The following is an 18,529-nucleotide window of genomic DNA, read 5'->3' as shown; positions in this document are numbered from 1 at the left end:
TGTAGGGCTTCTCAATACCTTTCATTTGATACCAAGATGGTCAAAATCGGTCAAGCCGTTCTCAAGTTATATTGAAAAAACACTTTTTGCTTTAGACCGCCATATTTGCTAAACGGCTTGACCGATTTTCAAGTATGAATTGTTGGTGAAAACGTCTCACTAAGCCCTACATCATACTAAAATTTCAGATCTCTAGCTACAAGGGAACTGGTTGACGAAGTTTCAAAATGGCGGATGGAGGCCATCTTGGATTTCGAAAATGCGAAAAAAAGAAAATTTACACCCACATTTCTATAGAAAACTTCAAACCGGAAGTCTCTATCTGTTACCGTTCTCGACTTATAAGGCAAAGTATGGCGCACCGGCCGGCAGGCCGGCCGGCCGGATCAAAAATTTTCCACCACCATTTTCGTAATGTGGGATGTTCAAAACGTGCTTATACCAAGTTTGAGCCCGATCCGAGGTGGTCGGTTTTTCCGACGATTACAATACTTGGTATGCCACGATTGTGGTATACCAACTAATTATGCAGCGCGGAGAGCTAGGATAATATTTATTTTATAATATTTCAGCGACGTATTACTTACATAATTTATTTATTTATTAATTTAGATTTGGAAAATTTTTTTAAAAAATTGAAATGTCGCTGGTTTGATTAAAACAGATGATTTTTATTAAAAAATTTTATGATTTAGAAATAAATAATAAGGATTATAATTTTTTTTTAAATATCTATTAAACTAAAATAAAATATAATCGAAAATTCATTTTTGAATGAAAAGAATAAAATTTTCAGGATAATTTAGCACGATTATCTTTTTATTTAATAATTGTTTTTTTTCTTTCCTTATCTTTTGTCGTGTCCTTAACTTTTTAATAGTTAAGTTAAAGTTCTCGAATTTAGAAGGTTTTTTTTTCTAAAATTCTGCATAATCCGCAATAATTTAAAAAAGCACATAAAATTAAAAAAAAAAAGAATTTTAAATTAAAAGGAAATTTTAAAGGGAAATTAAGGAAAATCACAAAGAAATTGGAATTTTCTTCTTAATATTTTTCTTTTAAAAAAAAAGAGAAGAAAAGGAAGAAAACGTCTTTCAATTCATTTGAGAAATTGTAAATGAATTGTATTTCAGTGTTATTGACTTCAATTCATTCAATTGCTAAAGTTGACCGCACTCGATCTATGAATATGTAGTACATAGACGCACGTATGTAATGTATATGATGTGTAAAACATATGGGAGATGATGATAATTGTATTTGATAAGTTATATCAGCATGTGAGCTGTGTGCGGGGTAGATGCTGATAAAAACACAGCCTGGATGTTTTAGTGGCAGTCACAAGAAAGTCAGTGTGGAAAATATTTTGCGACAGTTTAATTCCATGCGGCTTTGCTGTGAGAGTCTCCCACTAAACCGTCCAATTAAGCAATTTTAAACATTATACCTACACCTCATATTGCAAGGGAGAGCGATCGTTTACTTTGAATCTCCGTTGCCGGCAAGGATTAGCGCGTGAGTGAGATGGCAAGTGGAAAATTGGTGGGAAAACAGGATGTTGTACTTGTAACGCGAGCAGAATGCGTGGAAATTGTCAGTCAAACGCTAAATTTGGATAGAGTACACGTCATTGATTATTCCATTGAGGCGGCAAGTGATGAAATTCTTGGATTCCTGGGCGAGTACTTCAGATTAGTGATTACGATTGAAGAAGTAGGTTAAGGTTGGATCTTACACGCTGTAGTCAGAGCAAACTGTTGCCTTTTAAAATGGGAACTAATCCGTGATTTATATTTCAATTTTTATTTTCTTCATTTCTTCAATAATTCCCATGCTTGGCAAATGAGAAGAATTCTACTGAGAAGAAGTTCTATTATTTTTTGAAAGCTCTACCAACGGATAAAGATCAAAGGGAACTCATTGAACGTATTGGCTTGTTTCACAAGGAAGTTCAGCTCTATTCGATTCTTCTGCCTAAACTTAAATGGAACACAGGTTTGTGAAGATTTTAGGACTATTAAATTAGTAGAAACAATTCTTATTAACATTAAAAAAAATCAGTGAAAAAATTTAATTAATTTTTATTAATTAAATAAATGGAAATTCAAGTTTTTCTTAAAAGTTAAGTTTCCCTTTACGCAAAGAATTTTCTCATATAATTGCGTATTATGTCCTTTTCATCCCAGGCAGATTCAGGCAATTTTTCCTCTCGATTTTTAAGAAAAAAAAAAGAAAGAAAAATAATAATAAATTAAATCAATCTTTGTTTGAGTTTTTACAATTAAAATTCAAAGGAAAATATGATCCTTAAAGCTCCCAAAAAGTTTCTAAACTAAAGGATCCTTATTTATATTTTTTCAATTGCAGGATCTTCAAAATGGCGCCCAAATTGTTACTTATCCCGCTACGATCTCCTGATTATGGAGGAATTGGGACACTTGGGGTACGGACATGTACCAGATCGCATGGAATTCACGGAGAAACACATGCAGGAGACGCTAAAGTGCCTTGCAAGGATGCATGCATCGAGTTTGGAATTTGAGATTAATCACTGCGAAAATACTCGAATTGATGCAATTTTCGGCAGCCTCCTCTTTGAATCTCAACTCACGGGGAAAAATACGTGGTTTAAGGCTGGCCTGAATGTCATTGAAGCCTTTGCCAAGCATAAATCAACCTTCAAGGATCATCCATCCATTCGTGATGATCCGAATAAATTGATGGAAATGATGGAGAAAGTTTACGAGTTCAGTGAATCCACGAGGGAATTTCAGAATGTTCTGTGCCATCGAGATCTCTGGAGTAAGAACATCATGTTTCAATTCCCAAAGCTCGAGGGAAACCCACAAGAACTCGACTATGCTAATCCTCAGCATTGCCTCCTGATGGACTTTCAAATCTGCCGCTACCAACCACCAGCTGTGGATGTTCTCCTCACAATCTTCTTCAATACTCGACGTCAGCATCGTAATGAGCACATGCAGATGTACCTGAAATTCTACTATGATTTCCTCAAGCAAGAGCTAAAGAAGTACGACATTGATGCATCCATAAAGCTTCCATGGGAGGAATTTACGAGGAGCTGCAAACACTACGCCCTAATGCCGCTAATTTTCAACTGCATCTTCGTCCCACTCACCCACCTAGCTCCTGGCATTCTAACGCAAATCCAGAAGACTGACCCTGAGAGGTACCACGTCATCTGCAACACCGATCGAAATGAATTTGTCCTACAGAACATGGATCTGGATGACTTCTACCGGGACTACGTGACGGAGGTTATGGAGGAACTTCTTCAGCATTTACTCACATAATCAGACTAATCAGGCATAAATCTTCATCACATGCACGCATGCAGTGATTACCCAATTGGGGGTATTTTAGCAAACATATAACCGCGTATGGCTGTAATTAGTACAGAAATAAATTCTTGCATTTGTCACATGCACGCATTTCCCTCTCCGACGTCCCACTGTCCACCTCGTTAAAAAAAAATAAAAAAATAAAAACTCCGGGAATCTCCTCTTTATCTGCAATTGACAATTTTTTCCGCCTCATTCAGCTGCAGTTTCTAGCTCATTTTGAAACTGCAGCTATTGCATTTAACTTGAGAGTGAAATTTTGATGTTTAAAAGGATTAAAAAAAAAAAAAGGAAAAACAGGATGTTTCGAAGAATTGTTTTCTGTTTCATCAGGTCCAGAGTTAATACAGAATTAATGAATTTTCTTTTAGAAAAGACAAATGGCTGGGAAATAATTATCCAATAATTTCATTCTTTGACTCACCTGATTTTCCCTGCTAATTTGCTTATTTATTTGCACAAAAAATAGCAAAGAATCGGATATTAAACAATTTTTTTTGAAAAAATATGATGAAAATGGACCACCTCCAACCTCCTAAAAATGTGTTTTAATAAATCTTCTATTACTCACCGCGCCACAGGATGTTCTTCGCTGATGAATCACAACTTCTTAGGAATGAGTAAAGATTATCACGAGTAATTCATCGTCACACATTTTCATCTTATGCCCTCATTGTCGCTGCAGATGAGAAACATTTCAGACGTCAAATGGAACCCAGCACGCAGGAGGCATTGCTATCGCCTTCAGTTCATCATCCATGGGCTTGATGATGTTGTGTGCATTACACGCGAGATAAGAACTGCGACAAGACTGCTTCTAGCACGAGGGATTTGGTCTATTATTTATTGCCTCGGCGGATGCATTCAATTTGATTGTCATGGGAAGGGGGGGGGACAGCTACACAGAATAACAGAGAGAGTAGACGACGAGGGAGTGATGCCCCAGAAGATCATCTTTATGACAATTTACAGTCCTGTTTATTAGACGAATAAAGAGAAGGAAAAAAAATCAAAAATAACACACACACACACTTCCTTCTCACCCACCCCCAATTCCGGCTCTTACATGTTGAATTGCACGTTGCTTTTGGCAATTTCACTCAACTTCTCATCCCCATTGACCTCATTCTTCTCACCACGTCGAACTTTCTCCCTCGCGGTGCTTTTGTGCTTTTCCCAAATTTTCATCCTCTCCAATCTCTCCGCTATTTTTGCATCTTCCTCACTTGTCGGCACTTTGGACGTCACGCCCGGTGATTGTTTATCAGCATTCTCGTGACTTTCCACCTTTTTCTTCCGCGCTATCAGCAATGACTTGAGGAAACCCTTGCTCAATGTATTGGCTGGTGCCATTGCATGCGGTATTGAATTGATGAGCTGAAATTTGAAGGAAAGATAAAATTTTTAATAAAAATAAAATATTTTATAAGCTTATGATATGAAAGGATATTTAAGAAAAGACGAAACTTTAATAAAAATTTCACTATATATAGCTTCTTATATAAAGCAAAAATTTTAGAAAGAGAAAGTATGTAAAGTAGTACATAGATTAGGCACTTACTTATTTACATAACAACGAAACCAAATTAATGTAATAAATAAAATAATCATTTGCAACATTTAAAAAAAAAAACAGCAGAGATAAGAAAATTTCCATAAATAAATCTCTCTCACAGAGAGCATAAGAAAATCATCTTCTGGGTCTCTCTTAGAAACATCCAGAAGCAGATACAAAGTTTATTTTTCGGAGATGATTGCGAATCATAACTCAAATAGGTTAATTAAATGTATTGGATGAGCAACGACACAAGATATTCTTCTGTTATGTAGTTTTGTCCAGATTATGCAGGTTTTATGTAGAAGGAACTCAATTAAAGAGCAAAATTTATTGTTTTTTGCATTGAAAACTGTCTGTCCGTTCCGTCCGTAAAGACCTTGTTCACTCATCAAATGCAAAGTTTGATTCAACAAATTAAAACCAGAATTTTTGTTCTCTTATGACAAGAATTAATCATAAAAAAGAAATATGTTGTCAAGCAGAGTTTCTATAAACTCCAAAAAATGTAGAATTTTTCATGAAAATCAATAAGAAAATGAACTTAAAGAACTAAAAGTCAGTATTATTGTGGAAATTGAAGCAATAAACATTAATTTCAGAGCATCATCGCGTGATTGAAATGGTTTTATTTACATTTTAAATCAATAAACTCACTAAAGATTGCTAATTTTAGCACATTTACTATCTCTGCCAATAATCTCATTAATCTTGCTGGTTTATATATTCAGGATGGTGTGACAATTTTAGCTAAAAACTAACAAAACATTGAGGTAATATAAGTTACTTAAGTTTATCAATAAGACTAAGGAATGCTGGGTTTATTCATTCTGAAGTTGTTTTTAAATAGAATTGAGAATTAACCAAAAGAATATTTTATTCGATTTTATTAACCTTTAACCTGTGATTTGATTGGTTAATGAACTAAGCTCCACCCACGCTTCATTAAATTGGTGGAGCTTCAGTACAAAGTTCCATAGAATAAAGTTTGAAATGTTTTACTTGATTGAATCTTTAAGACAAACGAAAAAATTAGCTGACATGTTTTTTTTCAACTTTACCGTTTTTTTTAATATTTAACGGCTCTTTTTAATGTTAGACATTTCTGTTCCAACGTAGGCCTTTTCTTAGAAAAAGCTTTTCTAACGTTTGACGATTTTTTTCACGATTATTCTCTATTTATGATAGTTGTAAAATTTTTAACTTAATTTTTGGCAAAAAAAAGAAATGTTTTATCCTCTAAAAAAGCCTAAACTTCCTAAATTTTAAGAGAAAATTAAGACACCAAACAAGGCTCCTTTTCCAGGCCCCTGTTTTGAAAGCATTTTGTAGAGAAAAAAAAACTAAAAAATAGAATTCAATTGAGCCCTCATTTCCTCTAGAGAGATTTCATCTTATTGCTTGGTCTTTGGAGATAAAACTTGTTACGAATTTCTCCCCTCAGTGCATAATTCTTGCAATTCAATTGGATGATAGTTCTATAAATAAAGTGCTGCAAGTTTTGAAATTGCAAACTTGTTCATGCCAATGGCATTTCACCTAAATAATCAATTTTATGCGCAAAGTTTCATGAAAAAAACTTATTTTAATTAGAATATTATTTTCAATTTTCAATTCATTATCATTTTTCTCCTTCTCAGCATTAATTGAAAATTCAAAATGGGTTAAATACCTAAAAGAAAAAATTGATGTGGGTGGAATTCTTTGGTGGATGAGAAATATTAATGATTGGTCAACTTTGATGCTTTCCAATGGTGGAAAATTCATGCGATAAAAGTGGTTTGAACGAGAGGTGAGGAGTTTGAGGATAAAATTGAAAAGTTGGGGGAGGTAAAAATTGAAAATTTCTGCAGTAGAATAATATATAAGATACTTTTGTGATATATGTATAACAAAGTTGTCGGGAACAAAGCGTCTGGAATGATGTTACGGCTCTCGGAGTACTTCCCCTCTGCCAGCATCTTCTCCACCTTGACGCAAGATTCCCTACCAACGTGTCGTTTACCCACCCAGCAGCGACGGAGTGGAGCTGAGCGGGTGGAACGTAACAGTATATAAAAGGGATCCCTCAGACACTCCAATGATCAATTGCAACGCGACTCTCTACAGAATAACATCATAAATTTCATTTTAGCACCATCCATCCGGCACATACACTTGGGAGGAATTTTTACATTCAAAAAGCGTGTTGAGTGTGTTTTATAAAAATAAATTTAAAAAGAAAACGTGAAAACTCCCTTCGCATAAATATTTGTGAGCCACAGAAGTGAATTCATCAAAATAAAAAAAGGGGTTGTTTAGTGCGTGATTTGGGTGTGGAAAGTCGGAAATTTATCCAGAAATGAAAATACTTGGATTAATTTTCATTCTCTGGCTTTCGTTCGTTTGCATTGAGAGCTCCGTTGGATGGCCAATTTCAAATCCCAAAGTCGTAAGTCTCTCATTCTCTTATAGTTTTCATTGCACAACGTATAATTTCATTTTCTTGAAGTGCCTTCAAGTGATGTTTATTTTCGAAATAGGGTTCATATTGCAATTGGCAATTGTTGCCTTTTGCAGTGTCAATAGATTTATTAAAGAACTTTTATTTTTCTCTGACTCACATCCGGTGATTTATTTATATTAACTTTTGATTCGTCTCATTTACTACAAGTTTCATGCTCCCAATTCGCAATTTATCAGTCACAAAGTTCACTATGTTGTTTTTTTTGCTCTATCTATGCATTAGCATAACTAATTAGCATTAAAAAAAAAAACTTTCTATAGTTCTGCCAGGGTTTATTCTGCAAATATTTGCCCAAAAATCCATTAAAATGACGTCATTATTGTGATTTTTGTCTCTTTAAATTAACAAAGCATAAAATTACTTCGTCAAAAATCATCGATAAAGCACGCTTTGGTGCTTATAAATTCTCAATTTGAATAAGAATTTCCAAGAAAAGAACCCTTTTGATGCGAAATTTAAGGAAAAAAAAACATTCCCTTTTTTTTATTAATCAAAGTTCAAAAGCTCCCTTTTAGCACCTTCTAAGAAATTTCTGCATTTTAAACGACGTCACAATTTGCCAAAAATTAATCATAAAGTTGAATATTAAAATATTCATCGTAGGTAGTAAAATATATTAAATTTAACATGAACCTCTGGGACGTTTCCCTTCATTTCCCTTCGTCAAAATGAAGACGCGAAGATAAATAGAATCTGCCAGAAACATAATAAATTCCCGCAATGGATATTCCCTCTGGAGCTTTTGAATGAAACGAGACAATTAGAATTCAAAGGAGAAAAAAAAAGAAGAGCAGCGAAAAAAGGATATTTTTAACATTTCCCCTCCTGACGGTAGAAATGATAACAAAAAAAATCTTGTAGCAAAAATAGAAATCCCTCAGGGGAAAAATTTGTATAAATGGCAGAAAAATTGTTACAAAAAAAAACCAACAAGAATTCTTGACAATTTTTTAACATTTTTTCTTCTTTGCCCCGAGTGAAACATGATGAAGAACACATAAAATGTTATATGAGATAAAAATCGCTTCCTTTCCTTCTTTTTTCCTTGCAGCAAATGACACAGACTATGATGGAAATTCCTCAATGGCACTGTTTGCGCTACTTCAAGCACGACATTCATCTGATGCGTCGATGCCGCAACTACAGACTACCCATGTTCAGGAAGCCAATTGAATGAAGATACTTCCGCCTTCAATCACTTCCCATTCATCGCGATTAAGTCTTTTTTTTTTTGTTAATAAATAAATCTCCATTTCCCGCGCACCATGTTAGGATTAATTTTTTGTGATACTAATTTATAAAACAAAACCAATTTATTAATATTAATTTATAATTTTTACCCAAAAAAATGAGGGATCTTATCTGTTGATCTGTAAATTAGTCTTTTAGTCAGGAGAACGTTCTAATTAGTTAGAATATTTTCCTGGTCAAAGGACCAATTTTCTGATCAAAAGATTTAATCCCAAAATAATCACGAATTTAATTTTTTGTTTTTGAAAGAACTGAAAGAATGGACGAAACATTGAGAAAACTAGAGAATTCCGTTCCACTTTTTACGCGATTTATTATTTTTTTATTTTATTTAAAAGAGATTTTTTTGTTAATTTCTTAAATTGTTTATCAACTGAAAACTTATACATTTAAAAAAAATCACAAAGAAAGATTTTAAGAATCATTGTAAATGTTTTAATGAAATATTTTTCGCAATGTTTGTAAAAGAAAATATCAACTGAAAAAAAAACTTAAAAAGGGAAAATATCCCACCATAAAAATATTATAAAGATTCAATTAACTAATCTCAAAGGAATTTAAAATAAAATGGAATGTTTCAAAAGAAAAAAAAAACGTAGAATTTCTATTAAATTATAAGCACCAGAGATTTAGCGATTATACCAAATAAAATATTTATCCACTAATGCAAAACTTTTCAATATAATGTTGTCCCACCCACCACCCCAAAAGGGTTGTTGTAGTGTCTCACTCACCTCGTTAACTTTGGATTTCCCAAGGATCCCCGTTGAATGATGCATTTCACTTGCAACATTGCTGAGAAATTGAGATCTCTCCTGCATTTGCTTCGCAATCATCGCCCCAAAGGGTGTGTAATTGCTCACTGTGTCTGCTTCACTGAGGAATGTCACCATTGGGAGTAAGTCATCGTCATCATTCCGCAAACCCAGACAAAGGAGCTCCTGCTCGTGCGTGAGGAAAAACAGCTGCGATTGCGATTGCCAATCAATGGACAATGAAGTTGATTTGGGATCCTGTCGTGGAACCCACAGAGCATCATAAACTCCCGGCATGTCGCGTTTATGATAAATTGGAATTGGTGAACTCGGCAAGAAGACGAATACTGGAAGAAATTTTCAAATTTATCCATTTAATTTGAGTGGAAATATGATTTTTTTTTGTAAAAGTTTTTAATTTTTAAGTTTATTTTGCAGTCCTGAGGAAAGATAGCAAAATCTCCGAAATGTCTGTAATTCGAACACGAATTCCTTGTTTATCTGTAGGGGAGACCGGGGTTGAAAAAGTCAGTTTGGAATTTTCAAATGGCAATTTCTCCCAAGTTATTAATCCGAAAAATCTGAAAAAATTTTGGTGGAAAGCCCTATCAACCTTAAATAATTGACCTTAAATAAATAATTGAGTAAAAAAACAAACAAAATTTTGGGCCCATTTCCCTAACTTTTGCGTTTTGAGAAAACTCGTTTTCCGATACTTTTCCTTTAACAATTTTCCAATCTGATAATTTTTTTCACTAGCTGTAGAAAACGATGCCAAGGTGTATTTTTAACTAACTTTGAATGATTTTCTGTACAATTATTTAAATCAAAACTTGCCCCGTGGAGTCAATAGTGTCAACCCATGTAAATCATATGAAACTTCGAAATTTTTGACATAATTTCCAACCATTTGTCGCAAAATGGCGTGATTGAGAAAATCGCAAAATTCTCTATTTTAGTGGTTATGAAAGTGAAATTCCTTGTAGCGGATCAAAAGGTGAGAAGTTTAGCTATCAACTACTATCAATCGCTCAGGTGGAAAATCATTGGAAATGTAGGAAAATTCCACCGACTTTATTTACCCCGCTGGTGACAATATTTACCCGCCGAGTTCAAAAAAAAAAAGTCAGAAGCGGAAGGGTTCAGGAAAAGCTTGAAAACTCATATTTCCCGGGGAGATAGAGAAAAGTGGTCTGAGACAAAGTTGTAGGCCAGGAAATTTTTTATGAAAATGACCTATCGAGGAAATTTTCTTGCCCTTGGGAAATCCTGCAGATAAGGATTTATGCAAATGGACTTTTTTTTTTACCCCGGTCTTCCCTATTGTATTTAATCTTAATTCTTTTAAAGATGATTTAGAATAGGGTTGGAATAGAATTTTATCTGATAATCTGATTATCTGCTAGATAAACTCAAAATCTGACTTAAACCAGATTTTAACAAGCTGCCCTAATTTTTCCTTAAAAATCGCCAATTTTTCGAATCAATTTTTATCAAATCGAACTCAATTTATACATTTTGAATAAAAATAGTAAAATCTAATTTTTCTTTGCAAAATATTAAAATTTTCTTTTTAAAAATTCTACTTACAATTATTCTGCTTCGTGAAGACTGCAAATAGCCCCGTGAGAGGATCCACACTCAGGGAAGCTGCTGAAATTTTGATGACACTCGTCAATTTGAGCGACATTAAATCCCAAACAAGGACACGATTCTTTGTGGCTGCAACCAAAATGTGCGCATATTCGCCACTTGAGAAAACTAATTGTTGAATTTCTGCTGGCTCCGTTAGAGGATAAGCCTTTGCTGGACTTTCTGCTCCACCATCTTCCTCCATTGATGCATTCCCATTCTCATGCAGATTGTTTTGATCACCACAATCAGGGAGATTTCCTTGACCTTTCTTAAACTTCCCATGAAATTCTCTTCTCTTCTTTATATGCCAAAGTTGGGAAATTTTTGATGATTTGTGAATCTCTCCTAAATTAGCAGCAAATGCCTCAGTGGTTGCATCGAGATTTGGTGAGAGTATGTCTGATTTCTCTAAATATTCCTTCATTCGTCGCCTCAGATCCTTCTTCACATTGCACGAAATCTCCATGTGATGGAGCATGCAAAGTTTCTGATCTAAATCGAGATCTTTCAGTCCCATAATCATGCTAAATAATTCTTCTTGATCAATTTTATCAATTTTTGTGCATTTCTCCTGCATTTTAGGGGTATTCATTTCACTGTTAATTGATTTAAGGAGATCATTGGAATTCTTTTCGAGAAATGCGTGCACCAGTTGAATTGTTTGACTTTTCCTCTCTGATATTTCTCTATTTTTCCCTTCAATGGACTTGGCATCTCCATTGGCGTCTGGGAAGGATTTTGGAGTTAAAAAGGAAACTTTCCCAATGCCCCCATCGAGTCCAGATGGAGCACAGAAGATGGTTTTAACTGTTAAATCACTCGTTTTGTAGACAATGCAAACATTCCCAAATCCCGCCACCATTAGTGTCCCATCTTGGCAGAAGGCAACGCTCTTTATGGGATAGTTGCGATAGCGGAGGCGTCTGTGAATGCTCCAGCTTTTCCCGGCGCTGTCACACTTCCAAATAATCAGGAAATTATCACCACCAGCTGATGCACACACCACACTGTCGGAGAAGTAGATTTTGGAGAAGACAAGCGCCGTGATGGCTTTCTCATGCGGCATCTGGATATCCGTGTTGAGGACAAAGAGTTGCTTCTCTTTGCTAAATTCCCAAAATTTAATCTTTGTCTGAATAAAGTGTTCATGATCATTCCAACACTCCGCCGTTGCCATCCAATCCATGCAGATGGAAACCCTCGTGACACGCGTGTTGTAGATTATGCTCATCGGTTCAGGGTTCATCTGATTCTCCCCCGTAATGTCTACGTCGTAGAGGAAGCTCTTTGTGTGCGTCGAGAAGAACTGCAAATGCCCCACGCGACCATTGAGAACGATACAATTGCTGCGCGGATTGATGATCATGCCCGCTGGGAAGGGATTCTCTCCCGTGCCATCGTCCGCAACGTGACAGAAGTTCTGAATGAGTGTCTGCACCTCCAGATTGGCGTTCAGCAGTTGAATCCCATTGTCACTGAGAGCCACGGCGATCTTCTCATTCTTCGGCGCTATGGTTATGTGAATTGCTGTGCCACGCATTCGTGGCAGGAACTTCCGCATATCCGGACGATTGTGCGTCCACTTCACCAGCACCTGCTCCACTCCGCCTGAGTAGAAATGCGTGCCGGACTCAGAGAAGGAGAGGCATTTCACAGGAGCCGGATGCCAGTGATAAATTGACTTTAATGGCTCATACGAGTCTGTGTTCATCCACAGGATGATCTTTCCGGAATGGTCCCCAGTTGCAATAATTGGGGATATGGGATGAACGGCAACGGTCGTAAATAAGCGATTCTGAAGATTAAAATGGAATCGGCGCTTCCCTGTGGCCAAATTCCCGACATAGAGTACATGCCGCTGAATCAGGGCAAAGAACTTTTGCTTGTTATTCATTGAGACTTTGAAGGATTGAGTCCTGGAAGGGAATTGAGGGACCTTTCTTAAAAATCAGGAAGTTCTTTAAATTACAAAATTTCTTAAAAATCTTCCGGATTTAAAAGTGATAGAAGCACAAAAAAAAATCGTCGTGCGTCAGCCGAGAATCGAACTCGGATCAACTGCTTGGAAGGCAACTATGCTAACCATTACACCACTGACGCCGCTGGGAGAGCTCTGTCCGAGTTTATTTACTCGAATCAAATGAAGAGCTAACATTTCATCAGTTTTTTTTTACAATAAATGCTACAAGTGATGAATTTTGTACAAGGAATCATCTTCTGGATATTTCCGGGAGTCAAATAAAATCTTTAGTACTCACGATAGCTGATTGAATTTCCCCGGGAATCCATTGAGACTCTCCCCATCGGCCAGCCGGAAAACATCTAATTTAATCGAAGAATCATTGTCGTAGAAGTAGACAATCACAGCCTGGAGATTGCCATCGAGTCCTTCAAACAAATTGAATGACATCACGCGGAAATTCGTCTGGGGGATGTTTAGTTTCTGAAAAGAACCCGAAATGTGTTCTTAATTCTCTGAATCAGTACGTTTTTCCCTGGAATTTCCTTACAATTCTCTGGCATCTAACTCCTGCCTTCCACTTCCATGTAACCACATCGCCATCCTTTGTACATCCAATGATTTCCTGGGAATTTGTTGGATCAAATTCAATGGCAACAAGATCAGCGTCTGTCTTATCGAGATCCCGCACCCATTTCCCCGTGGCCACATTGAAGACTCTCACTGTGTTGTTCCAAACGAGAAGAATATCCCTGCCGGAGAGAGAAAAACGAGGTTATGTTTCCTGGCCACTTGGACTAAAGATTTTTTTCAAGCTAATAAAGGGAAGCTCTTGAATGGAAGACAAGGGAAATCCTTAATAAGGGATTCCTGTGAATACTCACTCTCCGTCATCTGAGAAAATTGGTGGAAATTCCGTGATTTTCCCACCGGCAACTTGTCGTACTTGCAAATCCGCAGCAGCAAATGAATCCTCCAAGATTTCATCGTATTCCATTACATCACTCGCCATTTCTACTCTTGGACTATCCACAAGCTCCAAACAAACCATTTTCTCATGGAAAAATAATGAAAATTAATTTTCTTGCTGTGAAAATCTTTGGGAAGTTTTTGTAAACAAACCGCACGTGTTTTGTTGGTACATTTTTGGGAAAATTAATTGACAAACCCTGGAATGTCATTGGACGTGTCCCAAAAATGTCCCACATGGATGTCTTCCCGCCAAAAAAGTAGTAAAATTCAAATTCAGCCCACCTGTAACGGACACAGCCACGTGATTGCGTTGGGAAGAGATAAAGAGGCCATCGTCTTTAGAGCTTCTTTTTATTTTTGCACAATGCTTGCCCCGTCTGGAGAGACGCCGTATTCCGTTACGGGTGCCTGAGCCACTAATAATGATTTCATCTCTTCGCGGCCGGTGGGAATCTTCTCCCATCGTCAACTCGGAGCGATTGGTCGATGCGCGGGAGGTGAATGAACCGCGCTGAAGCAATTCTTGGGTGCTGCTGCTGGAGGCATAACGGGAGGAAGGAATTGCACACACATTCCCTCGAACGTTTCATTTCATTGAGAACCGTGCTGGGAGTTGGGTTGATAGTGAAAATTGAGATCACTCTTACTCCGGGAGAAATGCCTGTTAATTGTGTAGAGAGTTTTTCTTTTTCCCTTCTTGCACTGATAATGTGCTACTGTGTCAGTGGCTTTCCGCTCAATGCAACCGTGGATCAACGTCAAACGGGCAGATACAACATCCAGTTTAACATTAAAGATGTGGCAATAATTTTCCAGAAAGACAGCGTTTGGGGAACAAATGTTGGGGTATGAGGAAATTATAGAAAAATTCTCAAAATCCTTTCTTACAAATCCCTCTTAATCCCATTTTCAGGACGACATCAACTACGACTACGACTACGATTACGATCATCTCACTGTAAAACCCGATTCATGGGGAATTTTCAACGGAACAAAACCCTCAAAGCCACCCATTTACATCACCAACCCCCCTAAACCACCCACTACCCCCAATAAGCCCCTCGGAACGGTAACAATCCTCGGTGAGGCGTCTGAGAGTGCAGAAAGTGAATCTCAACAAACATCATCCACGGAGAAATCAACGACCGTAAAGTACGCCTGGAATGGGGATCTGGAGAAGATTCCCGTGGCTGTGATTGTGGATTCAGGGCATAAAGTCAAGGGGAAGCCCGCAGCAAAGGGGAATCTCAATCCAGCTAAACGCCTCCAGAGACCCTTAACTGCAGGATTGTAGGTATTAAAGCCAAAGAAAATATTTTTATTCTCAAAGAGAAAGGTTTTTTTTATGACTTGTGGGCATCAGAGTTGAAATTTTTGTAGATAAAAAAAATTCCAAAAATTATTATTGAGGGATTTTCAGTTTTTTTTTCTTTTGGGTAATTTTGCTTTATTAATTTTTTTTCTATTTTCTTCAAGAATAATTTAAAAAATTGCAGTAACTGACTGATTTTTTTGCCCCGCCCCATGGTGATTTTGGATCATTTTGGAGATTAAACAAAATCCTTTTGTTTTCTAAATATTTTCAAGAATTTAAAGAAAGTCCAAAAAATTTAATACCTAAACGAAATAATCGTTCCTTTTAATAAAAAAAATAGAAATGATTTAATAAATATTCAATAAAAAATTAACTTAACCCTTTCGCGTCCAACGTGAAACATAAAACATTGAAACTTGCGCTCTTTTATCCCGATTTATTCTATAAACGAACTTAGAAGGTATTTTTCAGGCAAAATGTCTTCTTTAACTTCTTCTGCGTGAATTTCATGTATTTATTAGGAAAAACAATTGCATTTTGCAATCCAATTTAAGATTGGCTACCAAAATTATCACGAGCGGCGGGACACGGCTAAAAACTCAGAAAGAGACTGACCCATACCGGAGCGTGCTAATGGACGACGCTCCACCGCCTAGGACACTTAGCTCACACCTTTCCCCCACCCGTTAGCCATGAGACTAGTGTCTGGAAAAATTAGAACTACCAAATTTATAAAAAATTGGGAAAATAAAATGTTTCATGTTTGGGTCAACATATGACCCAAAAAACGCGAAAGGGTTAAAAATTAATATTCAACAAAAAAAATCAATTTCAACATGAAACTTAATTCAATCCATTCAATTCAATTTGAGATCAAATCTATCCCTAATTTTTTTTAAAAAATTAATCTTTTCAGATTTATCTAGAAATTCTCAATGAGAAACTTTTCAACTCTGATAAAAATTTCTTTTCAACAAATAAAGTATTTTTTAATGAAGAATAATTTCTTAGCGTTATTTTAACTTGCATTGATACGACTTAATTTGCGATTTTTGGACTTGGTTCAATGCCCACGTAGCACCGCATAATAAATTGAGTGGAAAATCAATTTTCCTTATCTTATCATTCAATTGGAGAATTTTGCTTAACAACATTCTTGATAAAACAGAAAAACCTTCTTTTTTTGTTGCAGATGGAAGCTCTTCCGGAGGTTCATGACGCCCCCACCGCAGAGAGAGAGAACAATGAATGAATAAAAGTCCGTGCTAAATTAACAATCCACACACCATTGGTAATTTTTTTATTCCAATAAAATCCTTAAAATTAGTCTCACACATGAACTCGAGAGAAAGGAAAAATGTTGTACACTTCCGGTTTCTTTTTCGTTTTACTTGAGAATAGAATTTTCCTATACAAATTAAATAAAAAGTTTCCTCTGGGAGGATAAGAATTTTTTGGGTATGGAGGGGATGCCCATTGAACTGGATGGAGGGACTCCTGCCACCCTCCTTTGTTTTTTTTTTTCTTGCTTCATCCTAACTTGAGGAGTTGCGCGTGTCTTAAAGTTTAGAAGTTAAATAAAAAAATAAAATTAAAAAAAAGGTAAAACATTGCACAGATAGTTCAGTCGTGAGAGACTGTATCCGATAGAGTCTCTTGGGGGGGCTGGGGGAGGAGGGTAGGAGGTGTAGTTGTATTGCTATCGAGGACTACGATGCTGTGGGAATGATGATTCACAAAGAACACAAAGCGAGGGATGTGTACGAGAGACTTAAGTACGCTATGCTGTCGTGGTTGCATCCAATTTCTTTCTTTTTCTTTTACCACCTTCCGGATGCGGGGCTCTGTGAGTATTTGTGCAGAGATGGGCGCTTTTTGTGCACAAGCGGTGGGGCACATCACAATTTGCAGAGGCAGAAGAGGAGTGGGAAGAAGGCCCCAATGGCAATAAAGATGGGCAAGAGCATCATTGAGGAATCATCCATGAAGTAGGGATTCGGTTGGGGTGGCCCACTCCTCACGCGCGATGAACTATCCAGTGATGAGGGCTTCACGGGATCGGGTTCAGCGAAAAATTCATTTTCACGATCGACAATTTGCCGTGGAAGTTGCGGAATATTCTCCAGGTCACCTTTCAGGAGAACCAGAGCATTGACCTTCGGGTTGTCCCGGTAGCCCTTGATGAATTCCACACGGATACGATTGTCCCGAATTTCAGATTCATCCTCCTTGTAGTACAGCCTATCTCTCGATACACTAAAGTAGACATACTCATCGTGGGCTGTTCCCCGTCCCACCAGATTGAAGATGTCCAAATCATTCACAACATTGTGCTCACCATTCAGCGTAACATCGAAGACCTTCATATTTGGGGCATTGAAGTAGACTTCGCTGAATTTGAGGATCAGCACGTAGTCTCCATCGCCGGCCAATGGGATGTCGTACCCAAAATTAGCCGTGTGGTAGCGTTCAGTCTGGTACAGGATCTTATCGGCATCCGGCACCCGGGCGATCAAATGGATGTTTTTCCCGTAATCCGAGGCAGTTCCCACTTTCCCCATTAGCGGATCTCGCTCATACGTGATCCCATGCCTGTCGACGTGACTCTCTCCACCAGCATTCACCGCGTAGATGGCATCGTATGCACGGACACCGGACGTAGTGAGCAGGATGCAGACAACAGTGGAAAACACCTGCATTCTCACACGTGGCCAATTCCCCAGCTCCATACTTTGTTGCGTGTAGCCACGGAGACACTTTGGAGACACACTTTACGGTGCGCGACACTTAAACAAACATCTGGTGAATGTTATCAGGTGCGATTTATCAGAAAGCCACCTACTCGCCGCGTCTGCACAACAGGCAAAGAAGAAGAAAACTTCCCGGATTGAGGTTATATGTCGTGCGGTACACAACAATAAGTTTGGTTATTTGGCATTTTGTGATAAACAAACTCAAATTTCTTTGAAAGTACAATAATTTAGGGGCGGGGGTGCTAATCTAGTCGACATGCCAGGTCTTTTATAATTTATTTTATTAAAGAATATCTGATGAAAGTGACACAATTTAAACAAAAAGGAAAGATTGATATTAAAAGTTCCTTCTTTTTTAGAAGGAAAAGTAATATTTTTTTCTAATAAAAAGAAAATATTTATAATTTTTTACTTATTATAGTTTTTTTTTTAAGAAAATTATTTAAAAGCTTTAAAAGTGATAAG

The 18,529-nt window shown here is 37.0% G+C and overlaps 5 protein-coding genes and 1 non-coding gene across 8 annotated transcripts; 3 read left to right on the top strand and 3 right to left on the bottom strand.

Annotated features, from left to right (window-relative positions):
* Nucleotides 1-1,302: 1,302 nt before the first annotated feature.
* LOC129789053 (uncharacterized) lies at nucleotides 1,303-3,442 on the top strand. Its single transcript, XM_055825674.1, has 3 exons — nucleotides 1,303-1,713; nucleotides 1,851-1,995; nucleotides 2,368-3,442. Exons 1-3 carry the CDS (start codon nucleotides 1,525-1,527, stop codon nucleotides 3,312-3,314), a joined length of 1,281 nt encoding a protein of 426 aa, XP_055681649.1. The 5' UTR covers nucleotides 1,303-1,524; the 3' UTR covers nucleotides 3,315-3,442.
* A 713-nt stretch (nucleotides 3,443-4,155) lies between these two features.
* LOC129788951 (WD repeat-containing protein 75) lies at nucleotides 4,156-14,189 on the bottom strand. Of its 2 annotated transcripts, XM_055825447.1 has the most exons (7): nucleotides 13,909-14,189; nucleotides 13,575-13,776; nucleotides 13,323-13,507; nucleotides 11,020-12,980; nucleotides 9,409-9,776; nucleotides 4,429-4,739; nucleotides 4,156-4,336 (listed from the first exon to the last, which is right to left on the bottom strand). In XM_055825447.1, exons 1-7 carry the CDS (start codon nucleotides 14,073-14,075, stop codon nucleotides 4,261-4,263), a joined length of 3,270 nt encoding a protein of 1,089 aa, XP_055681422.1. In that variant the 5' UTR covers nucleotides 14,076-14,189; the 3' UTR covers nucleotides 4,156-4,260. The 2 variants fall into 2 exon arrangements, with proteins under 2 accessions (XP_055681422.1, XP_055681424.1); XM_055825449.1 differs by having other exon boundaries at nucleotides 4,313-4,739.
* LOC129789166 (uncharacterized) lies at nucleotides 6,997-9,339 on the top strand. Its single transcript, XM_055825825.1, has 2 exons — nucleotides 6,997-7,348; nucleotides 8,475-9,339. The coding sequence occupies exons 1-2, from the start codon at nucleotides 7,259-7,261 to the stop codon at nucleotides 8,598-8,600; spliced, it is 216 nt and encodes a 71-aa protein (XP_055681800.1). The 5' UTR covers nucleotides 6,997-7,258; the 3' UTR covers nucleotides 8,601-9,339.
* On the bottom strand, nucleotides 13,093-13,164 carry Trnag-ucc (transfer RNA glycine (anticodon UCC)). The gene has a single exon. It is a non-coding gene; the product is annotated as a tRNA-Gly (tRNA).
* A 320-nt stretch (nucleotides 14,190-14,509) lies between the features above and the next one.
* Nucleotides 14,510-16,593, top strand: LOC129789132 (uncharacterized). 2 transcript variants are annotated; one of them, XM_055825782.1, is made up of 3 exons: nucleotides 14,510-14,842; nucleotides 14,910-15,286; nucleotides 16,504-16,593. In XM_055825782.1, exons 1-3 carry the CDS (start codon nucleotides 14,654-14,656, stop codon nucleotides 16,565-16,567), a joined length of 630 nt encoding a protein of 209 aa, XP_055681757.1. In that variant the 5' UTR covers nucleotides 14,510-14,653; the 3' UTR covers nucleotides 16,568-16,593. The 2 variants fall into 2 exon arrangements, with proteins under 2 accessions (XP_055681757.1, XP_055681758.1); XM_055825783.1 differs by having other exon boundaries at nucleotides 14,910-15,290.
* Nucleotides 16,578-18,188, bottom strand: LOC129789105 (malectin-B). The gene has a single exon (XM_055825745.1). It carries the CDS (start codon nucleotides 18,038-18,040, stop codon nucleotides 17,210-17,212), a length of 831 nt encoding a protein of 276 aa, XP_055681720.1. The 5' UTR covers nucleotides 18,041-18,188; the 3' UTR covers nucleotides 16,578-17,209.
* Between the last annotated feature and the right edge of the window lie 341 nt (nucleotides 18,189-18,529).

This window comes from Lutzomyia longipalpis, chromosome 2 (assembly GCF_024334085.1).
Source record: "Lutzomyia longipalpis isolate SR_M1_2022 chromosome 2, ASM2433408v1".
Classification (NCBI taxonomy): domain Eukaryota; kingdom Metazoa; phylum Arthropoda; class Insecta; order Diptera; family Psychodidae; genus Lutzomyia; species Lutzomyia longipalpis.
This window is presented reverse-complemented; position numbering and strand designations above follow the sequence as displayed.

What these genes read in the sequence shown, in the direction of transcription:
- LOC129789053 (XM_055825674.1), top strand. Translation starts at nt 1,525, where the DNA reads ATGGCAAGTGGAAAATTGGTGGGAAAACAGGATGTTGTACTTGTAACG. An exon ending in TAGTGATTACGATTGAAGAA is followed by an intron (nt 1,714 to 1,850) that starts GTAGGTTAAGGT and finishes GCAAATGAGAAG; the next exon opens with AATTCTACTGAGAAGAAGTT. An exon ending in TAAACTTAAATGGAACACAG is followed by an intron (nt 1,996 to 2,367) that starts GTTTGTGAAGAT and finishes TTTCAATTGCAG; the next exon opens with GATCTTCAAAATGGCGCCCA.
- LOC129789166 (XM_055825825.1), top strand. Translation starts at nt 7,259, where the DNA reads ATGAAAATACTTGGATTAATTTTCATTCTCTGGCTTTCGTTCGTTTGC. An exon ending in CAATTTCAAATCCCAAAGTC is followed by an intron (nt 7,349 to 8,474) that starts GTAAGTCTCTCA and finishes TTTTCCTTGCAG; the next exon opens with CAAATGACACAGACTATGAT.
- LOC129788951 (XM_055825447.1), bottom strand. Translation starts at nt 14,075, where the DNA reads ATGGTTTGTTTGGAGCTTGTGGATAGTCCAAGAGTAGAAATGGCGAGT. An exon ending in GAGTTAGATGCCAGAGAATT is followed by an intron (nt 13,508 to 13,574) that starts GTAAGGAAATTC and finishes GGTTCTTTTCAG; the next exon opens with AAACTAAACATCCCCCAGAC. An exon ending in GGGAAATTCAATCAGCTATC is followed by an intron (nt 12,981 to 13,322) that starts GTGAGTACTAAA and finishes ATTCCCTTCCAG; the next exon opens with GACTCAATCCTTCAAAGTCT.
- LOC129789132 (XM_055825782.1), top strand. Translation starts at nt 14,654, where the DNA reads ATGCCTGTTAATTGTGTAGAGAGTTTTTCTTTTTCCCTTCTTGCACTG. An exon ending in TTTGGGGAACAAATGTTGGG is followed by an intron (nt 14,843 to 14,909) that starts GTATGAGGAAAT and finishes TCCCATTTTCAG; the next exon opens with GACGACATCAACTACGACTA. An exon ending in AGACCCTTAACTGCAGGATT is followed by an intron (nt 15,287 to 16,503) that starts GTAGGTATTAAA and finishes TTTTTGTTGCAG; the next exon opens with ATGGAAGCTCTTCCGGAGGT.
- LOC129789105 (XM_055825745.1), bottom strand. Translation starts at nt 18,040, where the DNA reads ATGGAGCTGGGGAATTGGCCACGTGTGAGAATGCAGGTGTTTTCCACT.